This window comes from Bubalus bubalis, chromosome 20 (assembly GCF_019923935.1).
Source record: "Bubalus bubalis isolate 160015118507 breed Murrah chromosome 20, NDDB_SH_1, whole genome shotgun sequence".
NCBI classification, from domain to species: domain Eukaryota; kingdom Metazoa; phylum Chordata; class Mammalia; order Artiodactyla; family Bovidae; genus Bubalus; species Bubalus bubalis.
In genome coordinates, this window is record NC_059176.1 from 3,780,443 (window position 1) to 3,807,514 (window position 27,072).

At 51.2% G+C, this 27,072-nt stretch overlaps 1 protein-coding gene across 26 annotated transcripts in view; it reads right to left on the reverse strand.

Moving 5' to 3' along the window:
- Window positions 1-1,544: 1,544 nt before the first annotated feature.
- The window catches only part of PPP2R5C (protein phosphatase 2 regulatory subunit B'gamma), a 142,291-nt gene continuing 116,763 nt past the window's right edge, over window positions 1,545-27,072 (reverse strand). For 4 of the 26 annotated variants that reach the window (XM_044933049.2, XM_044933052.2, XM_044933050.2 and 1 more), the window contains 8 exons: window positions 26,959-27,012; window positions 20,812-20,982; window positions 19,391-19,518; window positions 16,673-16,774; window positions 15,048-15,120; window positions 14,429-14,488; window positions 10,053-10,169; window positions 5,504-6,401 (listed from right to left, as the gene is read on the reverse strand). In XM_044933049.2, coding sequence (XP_044788984.1) covers window positions 5,907-6,401; window positions 10,053-10,169; window positions 14,429-14,488; window positions 15,048-15,120; window positions 16,673-16,774; window positions 19,391-19,518; window positions 20,812-20,982; window positions 26,959-27,012 — 1,200 coding nt within the window. In that variant the 3' untranslated portion in view covers window positions 5,504-5,906. Of the gene's footprint in view, window positions 4,261-5,503; window positions 6,402-6,503; window positions 6,591-8,594; window positions 8,864-9,145; window positions 9,530-10,052; window positions 10,170-14,428; window positions 14,489-15,047; window positions 15,121-16,672; window positions 16,775-19,390; window positions 19,519-20,811; window positions 20,983-26,958; window positions 27,013-27,072 lie in introns of those variants that run through there. The other 22 variants (XM_025271050.3, XM_006079087.4, XM_044933057.2 and 19 more) reach the window with 17 other exon arrangements.

Below are 27,072 nucleotides of genomic sequence, written 5' to 3' on the forward strand. Positions count from 1 at the left end.
GAACTTGGCAACAGCCCTTCCACCCATGGCCTCGCTGAGTGTCAGGCCGCCCTTGGGGTCCAGGAGGCCTGTTTTCTCCTCTGCCCAACATGCGAGTGACCCCCACCTGCCCTGGGGCTGGGTTTGGCTCAGTTTACCCTCCACAGCAGGCTCTTGACTCGTCTTTTTGAAACTCACGGAGAAACATTGTGGAAGAAGCAACCTCTAGGTTTCCTAGCAGAAGCGTTTACTATGGAATCATCTGGACTCTGACCCAAAGAGAGAAAGCTTTAAGATAGTCCGCTCAACAGCAACACTTCCTGTGGACATGACCTGCTGTGCGCTCACCTGGGCTAAGTTCTGGGGAGCCTGCCTTCAGTGTGGTCTGAACACCCTCTAAAATGTGGGGTGAGCGTGTCCCCTGGGGCTACTTCCCCTGCTCGGCCCGAGTGGCAGCTTCAGCTCACAGCCCCACCCGTGTGGGCCCTGGGGCTGCAGGAGGCAGTGGCAGGTGCCCTTAAATTTACAGGGAATTTGAGAGGTTTCTAGCAAGCGCACTCAGAGAGGGCAGTGAAGTCTCTACTAGGGGCCCCACCCGAGGCTGTGCAGCCTTAGGCCGGCTTCTCCATGTTCCCTTTGGTGCCAGGGCTGCCCGACCCTGCCCCTTGATCAGTGCCAACCCCCCCAGCGCATATTCTGACTCTGCGTGTGCTGCCAGCGTGAGCACGTCGGGGTGTGTGTGGGGGGGAGGGGGTGCGGGCACGGGAAGGCCCTGTCTGAGGACACAGCCGCTCCAGCAGCTGCACCAGCGCAGAGGGGCCGCCACACTCGGGTACCCTCCGCGGTGGCGCACGGCCTGTGTGCGTCTCCAGAGTGGCCCCGTCACCAGACACGTGGGGACGTCCCCAAGGTCGTCACTGAGCCCAGCTCCAGGAGCGACTTCGGCACGTTTGTCATTGGTGGTGGGTGGCGGGGTGGGGTGGGGTGGGGAGGAGTCACAGGGCCCGCCTGACAGACAAGGAAGCAGAGGGGCCTGGGTCACAGCCCACCCGCTGGGAGGCCTGAGGAGGGTGAGCTTGTCGCCATGACTCCAGGGAGCGGCTGATCCTGGGCGGCTTTTCCGTAACCACACCGGTGAGGACAGGGAGCCCCTGGGGAAGATGAAGGTGGATCAGCTAGGACCCCAACTCCTCCTCAGCCATCCTGCTCTGCTCTCAAGACTTTAACATCCCTTCAAGAACCATTTTAAACATCACGGTTAGGGCTCGAGTAATTCCATTTCTATAAACTGTGTTCTGATTCACATTTGCCTACTGGTAAAACAAGGGTGGTCATTAAAAAGTCATCTCTACTTTTTTCCATTAGAGAAACAAAAAAAATGAGCTTATGGAAGGCTCGGGGAAGACAGGGCTGTGGTGGACGGCAGAGTGGCCACCCAACCTGTGTTGAGTGAGGGCCTTCCAGCCGGTGTCCCCGGCGGGGCTGCCCGCCCCTCACCGTTACCTGACAGCGGTGGGCACCGGCTTGCCCAACACCATGGCTGAATTTAGCGTCATGATGAGCAGTAAAATTCACAGGTTCTTTATTTAGTCCATATAATACACCATTTTTTAGAGTTTTTCTTCTTTTAAAATTAGATAAAAGAGCATATTAAATGGCAAGTGTATGAAGTTTCTCTTCATAAACAATGTCAAAACGAAAAGTTCTGAATTACAAAATGTTAAAAAATATGTAGGTACTTAACATTTCACTAAAGCATAAAGTTACAGATATTCTCTAAAGAAAAATAATTGTGCCACTTACCTATTTTTGCTGTTTCTATGAACTTTTTTTTTATTCTGTACATAGGACATTTTGTACAAAATATGAAGTCTACATTTTTATTACTCATTACCATAAAACAACGGTACAATGTATGTACAATATTAAAAGGAAGCCACACTAAAGCCGCGCTAAAAAGACACTCGGAACAGTGACATTTCTGATGTACAGATACCTTTTGGAAAGACTGAAGATGCCAAACGCAGAACTTTATGAAGAAAAACAGTCACCAGTTTATTTTCAATGCAGTACTTTTGAAATCAATTTGGTACAGAATAAACAGTGTATCTATGTAATAATATGTAAGCTGAACAATTAGCACAGGGAATCTGAGTTCTAACTAGGAAAACTTTGAGAGGCCAAAATATTAAATAATAGTCTCATCAAAGAAAATCAGTTTCTCTCAAAACCTTTTTTTTTTTTCTTCCCTTTTTGGTGAATGTTTGTCTTCAATAAAGAGCAGAAGGAAAACCTAGACAAAAAGATGTTCTTAAATGCTGAGCTTTCCACGTCACCCAAACACCGAGGTTTTTTGCTTTTTTCCCTCGGGCAAGAGGAGAGGCTTCCCAGAGACCTCTCGGGGACAAGCCGAGAACATCCTCCATCAGCTGAAGACTGAAGTTCAAACAATGGTTTATTGAGATACACAAGACGCTGCTTTATACAGTGAAAAGCACCCTTTTTCCCTCAAAAGGAGAAGGCATCTGAACTTTTTTTTAAATGATAAATTTCATAATGGCAAAGTGGATGGATACTTGTCAAGTTTCTCAGGAAGGTTTCTCCTCCTGCTTTCAGCTGGGGCGGCCTTCCGATTGACTACCTGCTCTGAACACAAGGGGTCCGCTCCCTCCAAGTGACAGGACCCAGGGAGACGCACGCCGTCGGGTGGGGGGTTAACTGAGACCACGGGCAGGAGGCTCCGAGCTGCATGGGGAACGATGTCTGCTCCGCTCCTCACAGGATCTGAATGCGTCCCCCCCAGACCTTGAGTGAGAGATACATCCTGACGGAAGCCTCTGAAGCATCCAGACATTTAACATCAAGTTGTAGCATCTTACGCCAGAGACACGGGAAACTAGAATCACTGGTTGACAGGGGCGGTGTGCATCTCAAATAGCTTTCGAGCAGGATAAGTCAGTCAAAATACTGGCCACCAGGAGAGACATAAAGAACAGAGCCTTAAGTTTAAAGACTTTTCTCCTCGTGCTGTCCCATTGAAAACAAAGAGCTTAATACATGCAAGGAAGTCTGAAATATTTAGCAGCATTGAAGACCAGTGAAGACTCAGACGCTGTATTTTCCTTATGAAGCTTCGACTAAGGTGTCCTCTTGCAACAGAGACTCCTCGGAGGCCATCGCCGCCGCCGCCGCCGCCGCCTCCATGAATCCCTGGGCACTGCACCGTGGGAAGTGGCACTTGCCCACGGCACTGATTCTGTGACTTCTGCCCAAAGGCAGCTGTGGCCTGTCTCGGGCCTAGAGCTGGCCTCACTCAATATGATTCCCTTCTGACTTTCTATAAAATGTGGAATTCTCAGAGAATTTATCAATTGAAGAGCCTCATTCAAGGGTAACAACGTGTTAAGTAAAGAAAAATCATTCTTCAAAGTAAGACATTGAGCGCACCACTTTAAAGTTCCAATTCCAGGCAAGAGAAAGCTTATATATATATTTTTTTAACAAATTTCTCCTATGAGCTCACTCCCGGAACCCTGGTGCTGGACCACAGACCTGGAAATATGGCTTTAGTGACACGCAGCAGCAGGACGTGGTGCGCACGGCACTGGTTGGAGTAAAGTGATACCTCGGGAAGACACGGCGCAGAAGGGTCACGTCACTTTCCCAGTGAGCTGTGTTAAGATCAACAGCATAGACCCACCTTGGTGGGATTAAAACAAAAACAGACCAAAAAAAACCCACCCAGAAAGAAACTGTTGGTGTAAGAGTCTGAAGGGCTGTACAGTCTTAAAAAATATGTGATACTCTTTTATAGTGTTCCTTTGATTTGAAAACCATTGATATTCTCATAGGACCCACCTATCCTAAATGATCGCAAATCCCATTTGGGGAGAGCGTGAAGGTGATGACTGGGGTGCTTTCCTTAGCTCTGATTTTGGGGAACCATCTTACGTGGGGCCGTGCGGGGACCCCGAATTGGGGGGGGTGCACGCACAGCCCTGGAGGGGTCACCATTGTTTGAACTCCTAGTCTCGAGCTGAGGCGGAAGGATGTGATTGCCTACAGACAGGGTTGGAGAAAGCTTGGACTTGAGTGTGACTGACTGGTATGGCACACGGAGCGTGTCTTCTCTACAGGCGGGCGTGGGGGCTAGCGCCCGTCCTGGGGCGCCGGCTCCTCGGCGCGGCCGTGGGCCTCCAGGGCGCTCTTGGCGTGCGGGTCCTGGGGAAGCTCGGACTTGCGGCGTGCCAGGGGCCGCTCCTTCTTCGGGTCCTTCTGTGCCTGCAATGGAAACGCACGGCGTTGGCGACAGACCTGGCGACCCGGAGGTGTGCTCGCCCTGCTCTGAGCCGGCGCAGCCCACGCTCCAGGGCCCCCCTGAGGACTCCGGACGCCCAGAGGGCAGGGTGGCCCTCACCCCCTCAGTGACTGAGGGGGACGCCTCGTCTATTAAGAGATAACCCAGGGACGGTGTGTGCGGTGTTGGCATCGCGGTCTTCTAAAAGGTACAGTTTTGTCCAGGGTATTGGATACCTCTGTTTTGCAAATTCATCAGCTTTAGTACATCTCATAAATGGCAAAATCTTCCCAGTTCATAAAATGTCACCGAAACCATTTTATGGTTGTGTCCCTTACAGAGGCATTTCAGGAAGTCGAAATTTCCCTTGGAGGTAGATAAAAACAAAGAGTGAACAACACATTTAAACTGGACTCAAAGCCACCAACGGGTCTAAGACTTCTATTAAATTTGAAAAAAGATATTTAAAATGAGAGGTATTAAGTAGGTCATGTAAGGGGAAAAACCTTCTAGAACTTAGAAAAACTATATATTTAATCATCTACATAAAATTTCCTAACATTAAGGGTACAATATAAGACTCCCCTCTCCATTCCATTTTCTTCCTAAACTTAGGACATTTTGGTCTCCTGTTTGCATGGGGATTTAGAGAATTGTGTCTGCAGAGAAAGGGTGGTCTGAAATACGGGGAGTTTAGATACCAACAGCGTCCATTTCCATGAGAAATAGTTAAATTATTCAGTTTTGAAGTAGGGCCATTGCATCAATACCAATATATCTGAAACAAAACAAGAGGCCATCAAAGTCGCCTAAACACACCGTTATATACCAGGAAGCAGCCAGTTTGTGAGGAAATTTGACAAGAACCACAACTTCCTTTCTGTTTAAGTGTCTCCAGCAAAGGGGAGATAGTACTTAAATAGCAATACTTTGGTGGTGATGAGCAAACACCTACCAGAAAACACTTGTACTAAGTCAACCACTTGCTAGCAAAAAGCACACACCTCTGACCACTGCCTGGAGTAGCCAGCTTGCCAGCACTGCTGACATGATACACAAAGTATACTCTCTGTGCTTTAATAACAATATTCAGGGGCTTGCAGAAACCATATATGAAAAGTTCAGCTTTGCAGAGCTACTATTTCTTATGGTTCTTCGCAAATTTATCTATGAAGACCATAATAAAGTCAAGGTTTGGAAAGAATTTTGTGTCACATCATTTTAGGATTGTTTCTAGAAATGTTATTTGGATATTAAGGTTCATTTACGGCAAAGGCAGGAATTCTGATTTTCTCTCCTGGAAACTGGTGTAAGACAGCTTCAGGACCGCCAGCACGTCGGGAGACTGGAGGCCCCCAGTCCCCGAGGGGCTGCTGATCATGGTCACAGCCCTTGTAAAAGTGCTCTGATCGGTGAAGCCTGTTTGCCTTCGACCCGGGAGAAACTCAGAGGGAAATTCTACCCTGAATTTTATGTCCATTCCATGTTGAGTTGTAAAACAAAGCAAAGCAAGGCAAAACAAAAGCCTTTCAGATACTTGAAATATTTAATAACTGCCACCAACAGGCATTCCAAAGAGAAGAAACATTTTCATAGAAAAAGGCAATAGTAAAAGCCTAGGAGCTGGAAACTAACAAACGCAAATTGAGGAGGCAAATGTGACCGGGGAAGCTTCTGGAAGGAGAGAGAGAGAGAGGGACCTGCTGAGTCTTCCTGTGTAGCCTTTTAAAACCAGGGTGTAAAGCAGAGAGCAGTTACACAAGCCACAAAGGTTAAAAAAAAAAATCAGAAACATAGGAGGCAGGAGAGAGACATCATGCAGATGGTCACCCTGGACGAGCGACCCTGGTGGAGGGGCGAGCATGCTGTTGATGGGGTGGACAAGACAGACGGAAATGCTGCCCCGGACACCTCCGCGGAGGTGTGAGCCGGAAAGATGCGGTCTCTGTCCGCAGCGGGACAGCGGCTCTGAAAGGAAAAGCGGCTCTGAAAGCAGCCATTCAGGAAGTGGGGGGCAACATCGGGGTGGGCGCATGTAAGAGTGCATGCTTCCACTACTTAATTCAGGACAGAGCTCATCAGAGTCTCCTGAGGGACCAGATTCCTTTGTCTTCACCATCACAAGCTGGAATGACAGGGGGAAAAAAGGGAAAATACTTCATGTACACAGCACTGTCAGTTCTTTTCCTAAATATAAAAAAAGCCTTATAAATGCACTTCTACGTACTGGAGTAAGGAACACCTTCACTTCCCACCTTCCGTCTTTCTACACCTTCCTTAACTGCATGCTCGACACTGCTTTCCTCCCGACCGACTGTTAAAAATGAGAATTGCAAAACATTTTTAATGTCTCTGGTGTATGAACATCATTCACATGAACTTTACTAGTTCTCTCTGGAGGTTCTTCATAGGGTTACACAATTTTCTCGGAAGAAATACAAACCACAGTTCTGACAGGTAAATACATAATTGAATTTCTCCACAGGATCCCAACCCAGTACGTTGCACGACCATTAGGGTCTCCTCCACTGGAGAAGATTCTCCTGCAATGCTGCCTGCAATAAATGCAATGCTGCATTCTCCTGCAATGTACCTCAGGCCAGCTGTGAGCCCACATTCAAATTACTTCGAAGAAATGTAAGAGTTATTTTGGAAAAAATAAACCTAGCTGAAAATAAACTAAAAGGGGCAGTGAAAATATTCAAACTGCTAAATATAAAAACTGAAAAGCCTAGTTTTTAGCATAACCTCTTAAGTCAGTTTGGTCTCCAAAATAGATTTCCCCTGCATCTCAGTATCTTCTCTTTGCTTTAACGACAGTGTTTTTGAGGATTTCAGGACTATGACTCCAAATACTTTCAAATTAACAAGAACCTGTCATATCAAATATTATAGCTAAGAGACTGCACTATAAATTTCTTCATCTAGGTAGGTTGCTATTTGCAGGGGGTCGGGGTGGGGGGAGTTCAACTGATCCACAGAAATCCATAATAAGTCTTGAAATCGGGTGGTGTTAGTCTTCCAAGCCTATTCAGAGTTATCTTAGCTATTCTAGCTCCTTTGCATTTCCGTATACATTTTAGAATTAGCTGGTCAATGTCTTAAAAAAGAGAAGGGTGACTGTTGGGATTCTGACTGGGTTCTGTTAATTTGGGAGAGAACTGATACCTTAATAGCACAGAGTCTTCCAACACAGGAACAAGATCCATAGACACTTAAAGGTAGCATGAGGGGTGGGGAGGGGAGATTTTTGTAGGAATGTCAATTACACAGAAAGCTCAGTCTTATAATCTAATTTCAAGAGTTTCATGAAAATAAACTGGCAAACAAAGAGCTGTCCGAGTGACGCCCTGTCTACACCCAGTGACCCAGGACTAAGGAGTGGATGAGCAGAGAGGCTGCTTCCTTCTCAGAGAGGGGAAGGAGACACGCCCTCCACACGCCCTCCAGGGGCCGCTGGAAGATCAACCAGCTGGGAAGGAGCAGCCACCACGGAAATACGAGAGCTGACTTTCAAAGGTAGTCTTTCTCAAGGCAAGAATGCTGTTTTGTGTTCTAAATCCCCTACAGAGTGGGCCCTGAGTCAGAAATATACCCAAAGATCGCACAATTATGTAATATGTTCATTACACTCTGGGAGTAGTCTATCTTTTTCCTGGGTTTAATTATCACGTCAAATGACGTCCCCAAAAGAAAACCCCTCCAGCCCTAAAATATTTAACGTATCAGGACTGGCTTGTAAGCTGTCGGTTTCCCTGTGTTGTTGGGCCTGAGTGACCTAAAGACCACCGTGAGGTTAGACTGAAGGCCACCCACGGGCAGGCTTGCTGCTAAGAGGGACCCTGACACGCTCGCCCTCTGCCTGCCTGCAGTTCTAACCCACCTGAGGCTGTAAACTCGAAATGGCAGTCAAAGAAATGACTTCAAATTCCTTTCCAAGTTAAAACAAAACAAGCCTTAGTAAGAAAATTAACACCCCCATAAGACGGAGAAAAAAGATAAAGGTTTTCGTTTTTTTTCATTCAGGCTATTCATTGCTAAGAATATTGTGAGGAAATGATGGAATCCAAACTGGATTAAGTAAAAAATGCATCACTGATGTTTTTCCACTGTAGTTTCAGCGTTTGTATCCACCTGCCTTTCCCTGAACCTGAGGTCAAGAGCTGGCCGGGCGGGAGGAGGCATGGCGGGGTCCAGCAGCCCTGAGAAAAGGGGGTCTGGGCCCGTGCTGCCCGGTGGGAACACAGCGCTGGCCACACACACAATTTCAGACTGTCTAGCAGCCACACTGAAAAGGCGAAAAACCAACAAATGAAAATTATTTGAGTAACATTTTTTATTTAACCCAGTATATCCAAAATATTATCATTTCAACACCTTGTCAGTGACAGAAAGCTACGAATGAGCTTCCTAGGTTCTCTTCTGTGCATTAAGCCTGGGAGTCCCCTGGGTGTGTTCTGGGCCGCAGACGGCCACGGGGCACGCAGGCCTCTTGGCTGCCGTGTGGGGCCGTGCAGTCTGGATGGTCCAGAGTGTGTGCCCGTGGTGACATCCAATTCTGTCTGATCATGCAGGGGACACAATTTACTTGAATGAAAAACACAGAGTTAAAAAAAAAAAAACACAACCCTGAGGTCAGGATGACCCTCTCCTCTCGAAACCATCTGCATTCAGCTGCTGCTGCTGCTAAGTCACTTCAGTCATATCCGACTCTGTGCAACCCCATAGACGGCAGCCCACCAGGTTCCCCCGTCCCTGGGATTCTCCAGGCAAGAACACTGGAGTGGGTTGCCATTTCCTTCTCCAATGCATGAAAGTGAAAAGTGAAAGTGAAGTCGCTCAGTCGTGTGCGACTCTTCGCGACCCCATGGACTGCAGCCTACCAGGCTCCTCCATCCATGGGATTTTCCAGGGAAGAGTACTGGAGTAGGGTGCCATTGCCTTCTCATTCAGAGTGCAGCTCAATTTTAGCCTCTCTGTTTTTACATTTCAGTATTGTAGCGCTGGGAGTCTTTAGGAATTCTTATGAAGCTCAAAGGGGATTCATGTTTCAGAGTCAGAAAGGGCCATGTCCCCAGACTCGGGGAGTGCTTATCAGCTGCCTGGACTGAGAACGGGAGACACAGGGCGACCGAGGCCCTCCTCGCAGGCAGTGGCTCCACCCGCTACCTTCTGCAAAGCCTAAATCGTGTCTGCTCCTGATTTAGCGACAGGAGCCTTTCTTTGGACCAGCGGTGATCTGAACATGCATCTCTGAGAAGTGGAAACAAGACCATGTGACTGTGGGTACTGCCTGAGGGACCCGAGAGAGCCCTGGCGTGAGCAGGACCCTGCTGTTGACAGCAGGAGAGCTCTGCCCGGCGTCCTGGGACCCCCCGGGGCTGGCAGGAACTCTGCGGAGAAGTTAAAGGGGCCGGCCCTGGGCCAGAGCAGGAGCCAGAGGTGGGCAGAGGGCTCACATGGGGCAGACATGACCGCACACCTTTCGAGTTCTCGCTCTAGCTGTGAGCTGACCTGCAGGTAAGAGCTGGGATTATTACTTTTAAGAGTAAACATAGAAAACGCATTTCAGGCACGTATTAACCCTTAAAAACTGCTTCTACTAACTTGATCTAAGATGGACGGATGGGAGGTTTCCCGTAAGACGGCCAACTCATGAGTTTCCACGTCAGCTTGCACGGGAGGCGCTGCAGCCCACCACGTGTCTAAAATCGCACACACGTCTTATAAGCAAGTCTCTAAGGGGCGCAGCCAGCTGAGCTCTGCGCGCTTTTACCTGGCGAGCCTCTTCGTTCACTGTCTTTCTCAGCATCTGCACATCTTCAAATAAAGGCCCATCTGTCTCCATTGCCACCGGGATGCTGATGGTGCTCGCTTGACTATACACTGCGTACTGCAATGCAAAGCGCGGAGTCACTCTCGGCCAGCACTCGGGGGGTGGGGGGGGGGGCGCGGCTCCAGGGCTCCTCCTCGAGACGCCGCCCTCCCCCGGGGCCCCTCCTCAAGGAAGCCTGTGTGCAGGAGCAGCCTGAGCCTGGCCTACACCTGCCCGCTGCGGGCGGGGACAGCAGCGCAGCCGCCTCACTTCCAGGCTCTCCCAGCCCTGGGCCACAGGACACCACCCTGGAGCCTTGGCCACCTGACGCCCTGGGCCTGCTCACGGGACCGCTTCCTACAGAAGCCTGTGCCTCCAGCCCCCACCTCTGCCCCCAGCCTGCGGGCCTCATTGTGCTTTCCCTATGTCCATGTCACCCTCACTCACATCCCTGTTTGCTCTGCGCTCTACAGACTCGCCCCAACCCCAGCACGGATCACACCCGCCCTTTGACGCACAGCCTCTCTGTTTGCCTCCTGGACGATGTGGTCTCGATCGATCCCCCAGCTCACACCTCACCCTGCCAGCCGGGGCTGGCCCTGCGGGGGGCCTGATGCGCCCACAAGCCAGTGGGGTCCCGTCAGGGCACCCGGGGATGCCACTCTCCCCGGGCTTCAGTCCAAGTCAGGCTCTGGTGTGAAGTGTGGTGAAGTGAAGTCCGCTCAGTCGTGTCCGACTCTTTGCGACCCCATGGACTGCAGCTTACCAGGCTCCTTCGTCCAGGAGATTCCCCAGGCAAGAACAGTGGAGTGGGGTGCCATTTCCTTCTCCAGGGGATCTTCCTGAACCAGGGATCAAACCTGGGTCTCCCGCATTGCAGGCAGACGCTTTAACCTATGAGCCACCAGGGAAGCTCTGGTGTGAGCAGGACGGTTTCTGACTTTGCTTCTGAGAGTGCGACTGGGGGTGGGGTGGGGGATGAGCTTGCTTCACAGGTGGTGGAGAGGCCTGACTGTCCTTAGCGCTTAGCATCCACTCGTGTGTCTGCTGCGAGCTGGGTGCTACTCCAAGTACCAGCTATAACGTGAGTGCTAAAAGCCCCTGACTGAAGGATTGCTGCGGTCCTTACGCTAACCCACCGAGGCTCCGGGCCGGTGCAGGGGGTCGGGGTCCTGAGCTGCAGCTCCGCCCTCCCTGCCCCGCACCGTGCCCTCCTGTCTGGGCGGAAGGCTCTCCGGCCCACAGCGAGCCCCTTCCTCCCACTGGGCAAGCACCCAGGAGAGCCGCTCAGCTCTCGGGGGGGCCCTTCTCCTCCTGATCCCTCAGGCCTGGGCCTCGCCTCTCTGACAGGACGCTGGGCACCAGGCTGTGGGTGACCTTGTGACCATGCGCTGACCACTGTCGGCCCTGAAGCCGCCCCCTCCTGGGCCTGGGGCGCCAGCCAGCCCAGCTCCTCTCTCCTCCGCCACAGCTTGGATGACACAACTGTCCCTCCTCACGGCCCCCAAGGGTCTTGCAGACTCCCGCCCTCAGCCCCCTTGCAGGAGCCACATCCTTGAGTCCGATTCTCCCACTGAAGGTGCCCAGGCCCTTCAGCGCCCCCCCCTGCCCTGGCCAGCAGCAGAGTCTCCACAGGTGCCCCAGAGCACCCCAATGAGCTTTCTGAACACAAGTGAGCCGGGACGACGCCCGCACAGCGGAGGGGATCAAACCCACGGGTCCTGCTCCCTCTCCAGCTTCAGCCCCGACTCTGACCATGCCTAGCCCCTGCCCCGCGACGACACTCCATCCACGAGCAGCTCGGTCTCCCTAGTGTCCCATTCTGTCCTGACCCCTGGCTCCTGAAGCACTTCCCAGCTTAGTTGAGACGTGTTGGCTCCATCTGCAGGCAGCCCAACGCTCTTAAGTCCTGGTGGCGTGGGGACACCCGGCTGTGCCCACCCTATCCCCAGCCCTCCTTTACGTGTCCCTCTCTAAAGGCACGACCAGACTCTCGCCAGCATCATCCCCTGTGTTTCTATCATCTGACAGTCTGGGTTCTCTCTGTTCCCACCTGGCTCCCATCCTTGACACCCGGGCCCTGTCTCCTTCTCATCTGTGTATCCTGGGACATGCTGTTGGCACCATCGGCTGAGAGAGGAGGGGGCCTGCTTGGTACAGGGAGCTGGGGGCCTCACGTGACTTGGCCCAGCAGGACTCAGGCTGGGCAGGGCAGATAGGGCAGTGCCCAGGAGGTGGTGCGTGGGGTTTGAACCAGTATTTCAGCTTTCGGCCATGCCAGGAGAAAATCAGTGCTCCATGCAGAACCCACTGATGAACGGCTGTGCCAAGAGCAGCAGGGGGGACTCTGAGCCCCTGGGGGGGTTGGGGCAAAGAGAAGTTCGCACAAGGATGCTGGGTGATGTCTGCAGGAAGCAGCATCACTAGCAGGCTCGGGGCGGGGAGGGGCGTGGGCAGAGGAGTCTCACCAGGAATAACAACCTTCCCCCACCTGCCGAGGCTGATGTTTTCAACAGGTGGGAGAGGGAACGCACATGCCCAGAGGCTCGTCTCGCACAGGAGAGGCAGGCAGCCAGGCTCTGTGCCCCGGGCCTGCCACGCATTGTCCTCTCGCTGCTAACGGACAGAACGCTGAGCCACAGCCGCGTCTGAAAATCACAGAGGCGCGCCTGGACTGCATGTCACGAGATGCCCGCAGAAGGGAGATGAGCGTTAAACCGCTGTATGGCTTCTTGGTGGATTGAGAAAAACACATTCATGTTAGAAACCTTCCGTATTTCATGACTTTACTAAACTGAATTACGTCTGACGTTAAAAACACCCCAACACAAGCCACCACAACTGCTAAGACAACCTGAATACTGAAGGACCACCGCTTTCTGAATCCAGCAGCCTACACGGGGACCTGTGGTCACGTCTCAGGGAGGATGAGACCTGGCTTGGGCAAACTGCTCGAGTCCCCCCCGCGAACAGAGGGAGGGGCTGGGGGCTGCCTTAAATGAGGAAACTGGTGAACCACTTCTCAGATGGCAGGTTCGAGATGGAGCGTGAGGCTGCAACCACCCAACTACCTACTTTCGTCAGAGATAGAAAGCAAACTGTATTACCCACAAAATTATTTACCGTTTTTGGTTGTTATAAATGGCAAGCAGTGATTAGAATTTAGAAAAGATTTTCTCTCTCTCGAGAATGAACAGCGAGCACCAAGGCCCTGATTTCCAGCTCTGAGACACTAGCCCATGAAGTATTTTCCGACAGGGAGCGGTGGACTGCAGCATGCAGATGGGACGGGCCAGGGTGGAGGTGGAGGTGGTTCCCAGGCACGGATGAGGGACGGGGCGGTGCTTGGCCCGGGGCTCAGCAGCACAAATGAGGCGGACCCCAGCAAAGCCCGCCCTGCGAGACGCCGGGAGACAGAGCAGCCGAAGGAGGGAAAACGCGATGGATGAACATTCAGGAAAGGTTCAGAAATGGGAATGAGGACGATACATATATATACATTAGCGGGATCTCCCATGGGGTTTATTCCTGTTTTCCAGGTAAAACAAATAAAATCAGACCCTCTGATTTGTACACATTTCACCTGTTGTCCAAGGGTGTGCGTGACGGGGGCCCTGACGACCTTGACTGGGACCCCCCGCCCCGTCTGACCTCGGCACGTGAGCTGTCAGAACAGAGCAAGGCAGCCGGGTGCCTCGTGAGGCCCGGCCTGTCCACCAACACACCCCAGACGCAGGGCTTTACGACAAACGTCAGCCGTATTTTAACCTCATGTTCAGCACAGATTCTGTTCTTAAAAGTATATGCCCATAGCTACCCGCCTCAATAACTGCCGCACTGTTTCACAGTAATCTTAAAACAGTACTTCTGCATAAGAGCGTGGCATACAGACAGGAATAATAAATCAGCATGTTGTTACGAAGGTGAAGGACATACTTTCAACTTTGATTCACGTGTCACTTTTTATTAATCGAGAACCCACCGAACACCTGAGATCACGATGACCTGTGCACACTTCTCACCAAAGGCAATAAATAGGCTGCGTGTCATCTGCTTCACCTCATACAACCTTTCAGGACCTTAGTGGGTAGCTGGAGCAGTTATCCTCAGAAAACAAAAAAGTCTTTCCTTTTCTGGGGAGCTGAGCACAGCCCTGAGAATTCTCAGGGGCAGCAGAGACTCACAGAAAGGCCCTTCAGGGACGGTCAGATGGACACTCAGCACTGGGAAGAATGCCTGCCAGGACCTGCTCCAATCCCCGACCAGAGGACACGACCCCAGCAGCCCCAGCTCCGGCCCCCGACCCCGGCCGTCTGGGGGGGTGTCAGCTGGCTCACCTCTACAGGGGACACTGCTTCAGAAGACACTTCTTCCAGAAGACACGCCCGTTGGGCCCACTGGCCAGGGCGCGCCGGGACGGGAGAAAAGGGTTAGTTGCTAAGATGACAGAAGCCAGTCCACTGTTAGTGAGAAAGGATCAGGCCTGTAGAAACCTCATTTTAGGAAACAGGTCACTGACTTCATACTTCACCTATTCCAAATCCAGTTTTTATTTTTTTTCCCTGTAGAATTAATTTGATATTAAAAAGAAAAGAAAGTACGGTTTCAACTACAGCATCTATGATATTGGAGAGAGAAAAGCAAGCTGTAATCTGGGCCCAGAACAGAGGTTGTATCCTGGCTTTCTTTTTACCACAGTATATTCGAAAGGTCTGTATCTTATTTAAAAAGCATAATAATAATAATTAATAAAAACACCAATCCTGTGGTAAAAACTTGGTGGGGCAAAATAAGTACTTATACGAAAGTTGGAAAGTATTTTTATTGCAGACAGTTTCATACACAATGTTGGTGAAGTGGATCTGTCTCCCCTCCCACGATGAAGCCACACTCCTATCTCACAAAAATACTCAAGTCACACCCTAGACGTTTTCACGTCACTCTCTTTTTTAGTACCTGGGGGTTTGCTTTGGCTAGGTTTTCTATTTTAACCCACGCTTCTTCTCGTTCTTTCATTTTTAGCTTCTCTCTGAAAAATAGTAAAAGGTCGTTGGCGTTAGAGAAACAGATCAAATTCAAGAGAGTGTTAAGTGGAGGGGGGGGCATGGCTGGCAACACGACACCTCATTTCCCCTTTGTCACCGTCTGGTCTTATCTCACGTACGTCACAGTGGTGACCACGAGGCATGCAATGGGGGAAGAAAAAACAAAACTGGGCTTAGAGGAGAAAGAGCTAAAATTACAAACACACCAAAATTTTAACACGTCTAAGAACTTCAGCTCTTAGGAACGTCTGTGCCAGCACCTCCACGCCTCCTTCCTCCCCTGGCTCTGTTGCGTTGTCACAGGATGCTCGCAGCTTCGAGGAGAAGTCTCTACCCGTGAAGAGTGAGGCCGCACCCCAGCGCGGAGGAGCCAGGTGAGGACGTCCTCACAGAGGCCCAGCGGCAGGTCTGCACCCGCGAGGCGCAGGGCCTTCAGGAAACTACTCATCACAGGACCGACTCTTTAAATCTGGAAAACGTGCGGCCTGATGAGTCAGGTCCCTTTTAGGGATGCGATGTCCCATGGACATTGATGCACCATCAGACAGGCCCCGGGGGTCACGCACTTCAGCCCTGGACACACGTCCACCCGAGGCAGGAGGGGGGCCAGGCAGCCTGAGGCGTGAGGACACCACGGCCAGCTCCCCGCGCCCTCCTCCTGCTGCTCCCTTTGTCACCGCCCCTCACACACTCGTTGATGTTTTGCTATCTTTCTCTTTCCGCACCGCCCAGGGCAGAAACTCCAGAAGGGCAAGGGTTTTGTTTGTCTTATTCACAGCAGGGCCTGGCATACAGGTAGACACACACTGAGGAATGAACATGGCACTGTGTGATTCTGATAACGGATGGAGCACGCTGTTCCCAGCACCGCTCGGGGACGGCCTCAGTGAGCGTGTCCCTGTGCAGGTGTGGGCTCTGACGTCCTCACGGCACGAGAGCAGGGCCCTGGTTTTGTGAGGGACTCAGGCACCAGACTCTAGAGAGAATGCCCGAATTTATGGAGAGCAACAAGTCAGAACAATAAAGCTACGCTGGATGAAGTTCCGGCTTTCTTACACAGAACTTACAGGATAGAATCTAAATTCCTGCCTGATGACCATGAAAAATTGCTACACATTCCTGTTTTTAAGTGTCCCCTGAGAAATGCAAAGATTTTGAAAGTTAAATTCTTGATTATTACATGTACTTTTTGCAAAGATGACTGAACTGGTAGAATAAGGGAGAGTATAGCTAAGGTCTGTTTTTTGTTGGGGGGGGCGGGCTGTGAGGCTTGTGGGATCTCACTTCCCCGAGACTGAACCTGGGCCCTCGCGAATGGAAGCGTTCAGTCCTAGCGGTTACCAGCGAGACGCCAGAGAATAGCTAACTTAGGAAATACGTTTTCACCACAAAGATTTACTTTGCTTTCCAGAACAACAGGGCAGATTTTGCTTTGAAGTGAAGAGTAACTTTTTACGACAAACTAGTGGCAGAGGTTTATTCAGGATCAAGGGGGGAAAATCCTTGAAAGAGTAACTGCTGAAAAGAGCAACTTACTTCAGTTTCTCTGCTTTAAACTGCTGGGTGCAGTCATCAAACAGTTTTTGGTTCATCTCCATGAAGAGCTTCAGTGCGTTGTATATCAAGCCATGTATTGTCCTGCAACGAGAGCTTTGTGTTCACACTCAGGATGCTTCATCTTATTCATCTTTTTGGATCCCCCTCCCTCCCCTCCCCCCCCAGACACTCCTTCCTCTCCCAGCCTGGCGGCGTATTTCAATGGTCCCACAAGTCTCCTAAGCTTCAGAGTTAAAAGCCTGTGACTTTTTGACTCCTTGCTGGTTTTCTCAGAGGCAGCCCTGCTTCACCACGCCTCTCATCTCAGCGCCTGGGCCTTCTGGCTCACCGACCTTGCTAATGGCCGCCAAAAGCCGCATCATTACTTGGAAGTCGAATAAAAAACGCTGAACCTTGAACAGGTACAGTTAAGGCAAGGTTAGTCATACAGAGAATAATGGAAACGTTTTATTTCCTGTAGACGTCAGCTTCCTTTCAATCTTACTCACTGAGGACAAAAAACTAATGTTGACACTGCCAAAGCACATCTTAGGAGAGTGTTAAATGAAACTGCTACCGATCAGCTTAATCCAGCTCAGCTCTCAGGCGCTGACACCAGGAGAGGGAGGACCCGGCTGTCCCCCTCCCGGCAGGGCTTCGGGAGGACTCCGGTCTCACCTGTCATCAGCTGCAGCCACGTGAGGGACCCCCCCACCGCTACCCCCACCCCGTGATTCGGGCAGAGGACTGCCCCTCGGAGCCTGGTCAACCCACAGAATTGGGAGCAACAACCAAAAACTCGACTCGCAAGTCTTATCTAGTATTTGATTCACTATAATAAAACCAGACCCTGTTTAGCAAACACCTAACAGGACGCGCCCGCCTTGCAGGGGGCAGCGGCCTAAGCCATCACTGCCGGCCTCCACAGCGCTCTGCACCACACGCGGAGCTGGGGCTTAGCTCGAGGGCTTGCTTAGCACCTGCTGAGCTTAACAGAAGACGAACGTCACGCAGGAAAGCTTGCTGAAAGCGGCACGTGAACACTGACCGCTAGGCCACTATTCCCACCGCCACGGCTGCGTCTCTCCTACCCCGGCGGTCGGAACCACTGCCAGACCCGTGGCTGAGGGGCTGCTGCAGAAGCGCACTGAGTGCAGAGAGGCGCCAGGAGCTTTACACCGACGCACACTCACTCCGTCCTAACCAAGCCCCGCCGCAGGGTGGCGGGCGCCACAGGGCAACGTGCTGCACGTGGCCTGACGGTATCTTGGTCGACCGATCACCACTGAACAGAGGGTGCCAACATTTACTCCTTTTTTTTTCTTTGGTTGAGCCAAGTGGCTTGTGGGACTTTAGATCCTGGACTCAGGGGACCCTTGGCAGTGACAGTGAGGAATCCTAACCACTGGACCGCCAGGGAAGTCCCAGTGCCAAGATCTTCTCTACTTTTCAGGTGAGGAGGCTGTGGCTGAGAGACCCAGTGGGCAGCAGGGCAAGTCTGTGAGCCAGAACAGCAGAAGGGGTGACGGCAGAGCCCGCGGACAGAGCGGCCCAGCAGCTCCTGGCGGCGGGCTGGGCCGTGTCCCGCCCCGCCATCCCCCCACAAACAGGAGGGTGGGACTGGATATCAGAGCTCTGTCCCTCCTGCTTTAAATTTGGATTCACTTATTATAACACAGAAATGGCAGAACATGGACGAAGCGGAAGCCTGACTCCTTATTTATGAGCACAACGAGGGTACCAGGGCAGCCCGAAGGGTAGCGTGGTTTGCGGTCTTAGCAGACGACCGCTGAGACCGTCAGTCTGCTCAACTGTGTCAAGTGAGAGGAGGGAGCAGAGCAGCAGGGACAGCCAGGTGTCAGAGACTCCGAGGTGGTGTTTAGGTTACTCGCCCCTTCTCTCTGGCTGCTTGGGCAGTGGGCACAGAGGGGCTCACTAGGGCGAGTGTCAGCAGGGCTCCGGGGACCCCCACAGGAGGGGTGGCCTCTGTGCTCCAGCGGGGACTGAGCCCGAGGCTGTGATGACCTTTAACTCCTCTGGAGGGAACTTCAGAGGAGGCCTGGAAGATGCACCTCCTGACCCCGCCCGGGGACAGGATGGGGCTGGGCAGGGAGGTACTGTGTCCTTCTACGTGGGCCCGACTCGGGTACAGGATGTCAACGAAAGGGCGAGATGCAGCCAACACTTCTGCTTGGTCACAGCCCACGGAGAAATCGGCATCTAATTTTTTTAACTGATACTGAGACTTGGATTCAATAGTAATTGGTTTCAAGTATCAGCAAAATACTGTACGCAAAATTTAAAAATGGCCAGCGCAGGACTTGCTTGGCGGTCCTGTGGTTAAGAATCCACTGGCCTATGCAGGGCACGTGGGGCACATGTGATCCCTGGTCTGGGAAGACCCTACATGCGGTGGAGCAACCAAGCCCATGGTCACGACTCCTGAGCCCACACATCTAGAGCCCGTGGTCCGCAACAAGAGAAGACACCGCAGTGAGAAGCCCGTGCACTGCACTGAGGGAGGAGCCCCTGCTCGCCCCGACTGGAGAGAAGCCTGCACGCAGCACCAAAGATCCAGTGCAGTCAAAAAACTAGAGAAAAGCCTGCACGCAGCACCAAAGATCCAGTGCAGTCAAAAAACAAAAGCTACTTGAGTTAAAAACAAACAAACAGGTTAATTAGAAAGGGGTAAAAGAAAGGCGGGCGGCGGGTGCTCACTTGTTCCAGTGGGTCTTGGAGTTGCGGTACAGGGACGGGAACATGATGGGCAGGATCTTGGCCGCGTTGTCGCTGATCAGGCTCATGATGTACTCGTTGTTCCAGTAGTACAGCGCCCGCTCCGCCACCTGCAAGGCAGAAGGGCATGGCGCTCATCGGCGGTGCGCACGCAGGTGGGAGAACGAACTCTAGTGGACGGGAAGGGTAGTATCGCTTCTGCAAATGAGAGTGCTCTAGACTGTAACCCTGAAGCGCCTTCAGCAGAGAGGCGGATGACTCCATATCCCTCAAGATCACTGTCAGTCTTCCATGAGTTGGATCAACACTGCTGTGGGACATGGGCCAGGTGCTGAGGCCACAAATCACATGAGGTCGCCCTCCTTAACCATCAGCTGCCCAGCACCCTCTACGGGCGTCTCCCCCTGGGGAGGGCGTCTCTCCCTGGGGAGGCACCGTCCGGCCCTGAGGATCCTGGGGGGAGGCCTGCAGGCAGAAGCCCTCGCCGTCAGGGAGCTCGCGCTCTGTGGGGTGAACCCATGATGCCGACTGGTCTGACATGTTAGTGCTACAGTGCGTGGTGAACGGCAGCAGGGGAGGCAGGGGGAGCCGGTGTGTGCACGGAAATGTGGCCTCTGCTCAAAACTGGTGGTGGCGGGGCCCATCCCTGCCGAAGCCCGGCGGGAGGGGGCGTGATATGGCTGCGGGGTGGCCGGCTGGGGATAGCAGGGTGGGGGACGCGGCCCAGCTCTGAACCCCCTGGCAGGACGGAGCAGCCACACCGCCCTCTCCGGCCGGATCGTGACTCCCTGGAGACTGTGAGGTTCTGCTTCTTTGGTGCTTACGTTTCTACCTTGTTCACAAAGACTTCACCATAAATACCATCTCGATACAAAACGATGGGGTGCCCAGTGTATTAAAAGGAGGCAGAAAGGCTGGAAGAGCCACCGAGATGACCTCTGACGGGGGCTGGGAGGGTATGAGGGCGAATCGGGAAAGGCGTGGCATGGCTGCGGCCCCCACGCAGGGACGTGAAAGGGATGGAAATCAGAACCACGACTGTTTCCTAAAACTCACGTGTCAGAAGTGGAGCGCTTATGGAGGGAGGGAGTGGAAGCCAAACAGCTGCACATCCTCTGTAAATACTGAGCTCTCAGCTGTGGACGGTAAGGTTGTGTGTGTCTGGCAGCCCAGGGAACACAGAGACGGAGGCGGCTTACAGAGAAGCTGCCCTTAATCACTCTTACTGAGAAGCGTGTCTTTAGTGGCAGGGCGGGACAAGGCACTGGAGGCTTATTTTATAGACCCGAAGCCTCAACGTGTTACAGCTGAGGCGAAAGCCTGATTGTCACCTTCAGATTACCTGAAGGGCAAGAACACGAGCAGCGATGCCCGAGTCGAGGCCGCTCTCCGAGGCACCCTACCTGGAAGTGGGGGCTGGAGACGCACTTGGCCAGCTGCCGGAAAAGAGGCTCCATGATCTTCACGAACTCTGACGGCTCAATGACGTCCAGAATCTCTTCCAATTCGTTCAGGAACATGACTTCTTTTGGACTGTGGGTCTTTGGCCAGTACTTGAGAAGTGCCATTACCACCTACAGAAGAGAGAACACAGGGGTCACGGCCTGCTCCCCTGTTCAGGGGTCCCCTCTGAGAAGCCACAGATGAGGTGGTGCTTTCTCCCCTGTAAGAAGGAACAGTGATTCAGTGGTTGAGAACGTGGGCTTTTATAATTAGTGTTCAAGGTGTTAGTCGCTCAGCTGTAACTGACTCTTTGCAACCCTATGGACTGGTGCCCACCAGGCTCCTCTGTCCTTGGGATTCTCCAGGCAAGAATATTGGAATTGGGGGTTACCATGCCCTTCTCCAGGGGATCTTCCTGACCCAGGGATTGAACCCGGGTCTCCTGCACGGCAGGCAGATTCTTTACAATCTGAACCATGAGCTAGACCTAATCTTATATACTTTAGAATCACAGTTTTAATTTATGTGACCCACTCTGTTTAACCACCATCTCAGTAAGAGTCAGATCTTTAAATTAAAAAAAAAAAAAAAAAAAAAAAAGACAAAAAGATATGCAGTTAGGTGAGTTTAGAGAAAATAAGACCAGTGGAGAAATGTAGATCATATGAATTGTATAAATGTCTTAGGGTGGAGACACACATAGGCACAATCCATTTCTCTCTCAAATTAACTGACTCTTCATATATATTTACACACATACATACATAGGGGCTTCCTGGGTGGCTTATGTGGTAAAGAATCCATCTGCAAGGCAGGAGATATGGATCTGAACCCTGGGTGGAGAATATCTGTTGAAGGAGGAAATGGCAACCTACTCCAGTCTTCTTGCCTGAAAAATCCCATGGACAGAGGAGCTTGGCGGGCTCCATGGGGTTGCAAAGAGTCAGACACAACTCAGCGACTGAACACACATATACATACATAGCTGTGTACAGTCTTTTCAATTGTGTTAAAACACATCAGAAAGAGAGACGTGAAGTGCTGTAAAGTACTGATGCTGCTGGCAAGCCCTCCGCGTGGTCTCGGGCTGGTGCCAGCCCCTCGGTGTCCCGGAGCTCTCCTTAAATACCAGGGGGAACGACAATCCTCGCCTTGGGGCTGCTGGGAGGACGTTATTACTAAATCCACACAAGCGCCTGTGGAGTGCTGGCCGCAGTGAGGGGTGAGCCTGGCCCGGGCCAGGGCCCCAGTGCAGGTCTGTGCAGCCGCTCCCCGTGAGGCATGCCCGGTGGGGTGGCAGCGGCCTGGCTGGTGAGTGCTGGCCGCTAGGTTCCTTGCCCGTGACACAGGCAAAGTCCCTGCCGGGCAGCCTTTCTTTATCGTGTTCCTGCATTTCCCAAACTTCCTACCAGTAGAGGCTGTTCACCCAAAATATCTGATGGGTAATGCAGACTAGTAGTATCCCTAAGAGTTTAGCTACCTTAAGCCCAAAATGGTACAATGATGCAAAACATTATGCAAGTGTCTGTAAAGCACAGATACCTACTTGCCCATGTAACTGAACGACTGCGACCTGTTGCCTAACGCAGCCATCTACCCTCGTCACGGCCGTTCCTGGCCGCCAGCGCCAGGACTGTGGTGAGGATCGCCGCTCGTGGCCGGGATGCCATTCGCTGCTCATCCCCGGCTCCGCAGACCACGCCAGCTCTGCTGCCAGCCTGGGCGCCGGCACCGCAGGCAAAGCGAGCAGCTTCGGAACAGCGTCCGCCGAGGACAACTGTGCCTTGACGCTTCTGACCTTCAGGCTCCTGGATAACCTTCTCTGTCCTTACACTTTATAAAACTCCAAATTTACACAAAAAGTGCCCCCAGTTTTGAAGTCTGTCATAAGAAGTTAAGACACAACTGTCTTTAAGAGGGATCATTTAAAAAAAAATGCATCATTCGATGATTTTCCTACTTTTTTGCTCAAAATCACGTTAGTAGACATTTGAGCCCCCCACTCCACTCTGTGTATTGGAATCACTTTTAAGGTTCAGCAGGTGCCAATTACTTCACAAACCCACCATTCCTTGTCATTTGACAGAATGGAGTTTTTCTAGGAGAAATATGCTGATCTGTGAACTACAGAACACCACTGACTTATCTGGCTAATGTCTCTAGAAAAGGTCTTATTTCTGGAATCAGAGTTGTACGCTGGGCTTACTTTTCACACTGTTTGGAACGACTTCTGAGCAATACCCAACTGGTTCAGCTCCTTCTGAGGGTGAGGGTGTTCTGCAGGAGCAGGAGTCTGCTCAGGGAATGCTAATCTGAGCCAACAATGGCTCTCGCTGTCGGGCGCGCTTCAAGACTGAGTTCTCCTGGGGAAGCCAACGGTTGGCCTGCTCCCGGGGGGAGGCTGCTGAGGGGCAGTGGTGGTGGCTGGCGAGCCCAGCATCCCGCAAACCCCTCTCCTGTCCTGGAACACCAGGGGGAAAGGCCACGGGGCAAAACTTGGTCAGCCTCAAGGGACAGGTGGGTGGAAAAGGAATGTGATTTTACTTCCACCATGCGCCTCTAACTCTTATAATGACAGTGCACACGTCCCACATGCCCAGAAAGCTTGTGGGCACTCTACACAATTTACAAACAACAACACAATAGTTACAGATCACCAGTGGGTACATCGTGGGTGCAGGACCATGAGACGCCGGCCGAGTGCCCATCCCAGTGCCTTCACAAGGGTTTACACCTTCATCAAACTGTCTACATGCCTTTGATGCTGAAGTCAGACAAGATGGGCTTTGGATTTTCGTAACACATGAATTCTAAAGGAAGGAAATTACTGAGGCGAGGGTCTGAACATTTGTAAACTTTTTTTTTTACATTAACATCTTTAATAGCACTCTGTAATCAAGGGTGCTATTATATTACTTGTGCTATAGGAAATCAAGAAATGAAGCGGTTCTGGGTGGAAATATTGGGGACTGGGTGTGGGGGGACCTGAAGTAGCTTTGGGCTCGTGCCGAGTCAGAGTTTTCTATCTACTATCTAAGACAGAAGGACCCCACTGAAGCCAGGAAGGACACTGTCTGTCTCCTGCCTTCTTTCAGACAACTACAGTTAAAAGCTCTCACTGCTGCAAAGTTGTATTAGCTTATTATTAGTGGGAATTTATATGGCAGTTCAGCTGTTAAAGAATCCCCCTGCAATGCATGAAACCCTGGTTTGATTTCCTGAGTCGGGAAGATCCTCTGGAAAAGGGACAGGCTGACCACTCCAGTATTCTTGGGCTTCCCTGGTGGCTTAGATGGTAAATAATCTGCCCGCAATGCAGGAGACGAGACCTGGGTTTGATCCCTGGGTCAGGAAGATCCCCTGAAGGAGGGTGTGGAAACCCACTCCAGTATTCTTGCCTGGAGAATCCCCATGGACAGAGGAGCCTGGTGGGCTGCAGGCCATGGGGTTGCAAAGAGTCAGACACGACTGAGCGACTAGGCACACAGGCATAAGCTTTAACAGCAGCCATATTACTTCCAGGTGAGAGAGAGAAGGGGGTGTGGGCGTTCACTGAGTCTTGCTGGAGCAGGATTAGGACCAGGTTCTGACAGATGGTGGTGGTGGGGGGCGGGGGGGGGGGTGTGCAGGTGGACAGAAGCTGCAGGGGGTGGCTTGGTGAGAAAACCTTATTCCATGATAAAAATGTAGGGTAAGATTCAGTGAATTCTTTAGCCACTAGACAGTATGAGAAATATGCACAAAGAAATATCACAGAAGGAAACTGCACACTTTTTTCTTATTTTTGAAGTAGGAATAGTAGGAAAAGAGCAGGGTTCGTGTTAAAATTTCTTCATATAACAGTCTGGAAAAGAACTGCAAATATAGACAGGAATTAGGATGTGTCACTAGAAAGACATTAAAAAGGGCTTTTGTATTATTAGTGCCATCTCATTTTTCTTTCCCCATCTAAACATGTCGTCAGTTTAGTAGGAGGATAAAATAACACGTCCTCAACCTAAATTGCAGTAAATACTTTTTGTGTTTGGTACGGAAGTCTGGTAAGATTTGGTACATCTCCTGGTTTGGGAGATGGATGTCCAGAATGTTGGTCAGAGCTGAGGCAGGGGTGCAAGGAAGACCAGGGAGGGGCTGCAGAGCAGGGGGCTCCTGTTCCCCCTGCAGGCAGCAGCTGAGCAGTATGACCAGGGGCTTTCCCTGAATTTTAGGGTGAAGGGGGGTGGCCACATGTGGAATTTAAAAGCTTACAAAGAAAGGAGAGATCAGAAGCAGTTTAACTCAGGATACAGTATTAAGAATTTCTATTTTTTTTTTCACTATAAAAACTACAGTTTCAACAAGGAAACTGTGGAAGACCACTAAAGGGACAAGGAGGAGTCAGGAATTACAACAGTCACCTTTTCAGTCCAGTAGTGATTCTTAAAAGTGTTCAAACCTTTAAAGTGGCACCTGACACTTCTTGCTCTGTTACTCAACAGTAAACCAACCCAATTAAAAATGGGCAATGAATCTAAGAGATTTCTCCAAAGAAGAAACACAAATGGCTAGTATACATGTGTAAAGATGCCCGACGTCGTTAGTCATTGGGGAAATGCAAATAAAAAACCATGAGATACTCCTTCACACTCACTAGAAGGGTTCCAGTAAAAAGAACGGAGAACAGCAAGTGTCGGCCAGGGTGTGGGTCAGCTGGAATCCTTGTGGCTGCGGATGGGAATGCAGAACGGTGCGGCTGCTGTGGAGAACGGGACAGCGTCTCCACAGAATTACCAAGCGATTCAGCACGTCCACGTCCAGGTTTATACACAGAAGAACTGAAAGCCGGGACGTGAAGAAATGTTTGCACACAGATGTTCACAAAAGCTGAAGTACGGAAACAACTCAAGTTCCCGCTGACAGGTGAACGCGCCACCCACATGCGGTCTAGCCACACAATGGAGCACTAGTCAGTCACAAGGAGTGAATTTCTGGCACACGCGGCAGCACAGACAAACCCTGAGCATATGACACGGAGTGAACTAAGCCAGCTGCAAAAGGACAAAGCCTGGACGAGTCCACTCACATCAGGAATCTAGAGCAGTCAAATTCAGGGACAGAGAGTAGAGCTGAGGTTATCACGGGGAGAGTGGAGGGCAAATGGGGCAACCCTGCTTAACGAAGACAGAGCTTCTGTCTGGGGCGATGACAAAGCCTTAGAAACAGCGGTGGCAGCTGCACACCATCCTGAATGGAATCAACGCCCCTCAGCGGCATTATCGGCTCAAAGGGCACGAGCCCGCGCAAACTCCAGGAGAGTGGGCAGGGGAGCCTGGTGTGCTGCAGCCCATGGGGTCAGAGTCAGACACGACTATAGCGACTGGACAGCAACAAAACTGTAACCTTCAAATAACAATCTTGTTATACAGTATATTTTACCACATTTGAAGAAATTAATAACCTAGGATATAAAAAAACCATTGAATCACACACGTTAGGTGGGTGAGCTGCATGGCACAGAATTACATCTCAATAAAGCTGGTTAAAAAAGGGTATTCAAATGCTTCAACGGCCACCTGACACACCCAACTTTGTGAAATCTAAGTTACAATAGCCTTTTTATTTTTAATAAAGGTAAAGTGCCAAGAAACTTGGAAATCTAAACACTGACGGTGGCAATCTAACGTTCATTTATGATACAATGATCATAAAATAGTTACACTCTAACTTGGGGAGAATTTTCAAAACAGTAAAAGCTCTTTAGTATAGGCATTTTGAACCCTTACTACACTTCCTCTGACTGAAGTCAGTAAACTGTGCTGTTAAACCAAGCAACGTGGAAGCATTAAACCGCACGCGATTCAGCAGCCATGCCGTTCACTCGGAGTAAACGGCAACGCGGGATAAGGTGGCCATCTTATTACATAAGAGTCACTTTGGCAAGGGGACTTGTAATTAAAATTGCTACAGTTTGAAAGCTCGTAACACACGAATGAGATCGGTCCGCATCCGTCGGTGCAGTAACTTAGGAGGGAGAGGCTGTCGTGGTGAAGGTGGAGGAGCCGGACTGCAAGGCTGCCAGCGGCGGTGCGCACACCACGCGCGGGGCCTGAGCGGGCGGCTGTACTTACCGGCTCAGTGAGGGTGCTGTCCTTCTCTAAAAACTGCACCACGCAGTAGGCCAGCTATGGTGAGAGAGACAGAGTGTTAACACCGCACGCTACCAAGGAAACACAGCATCACTG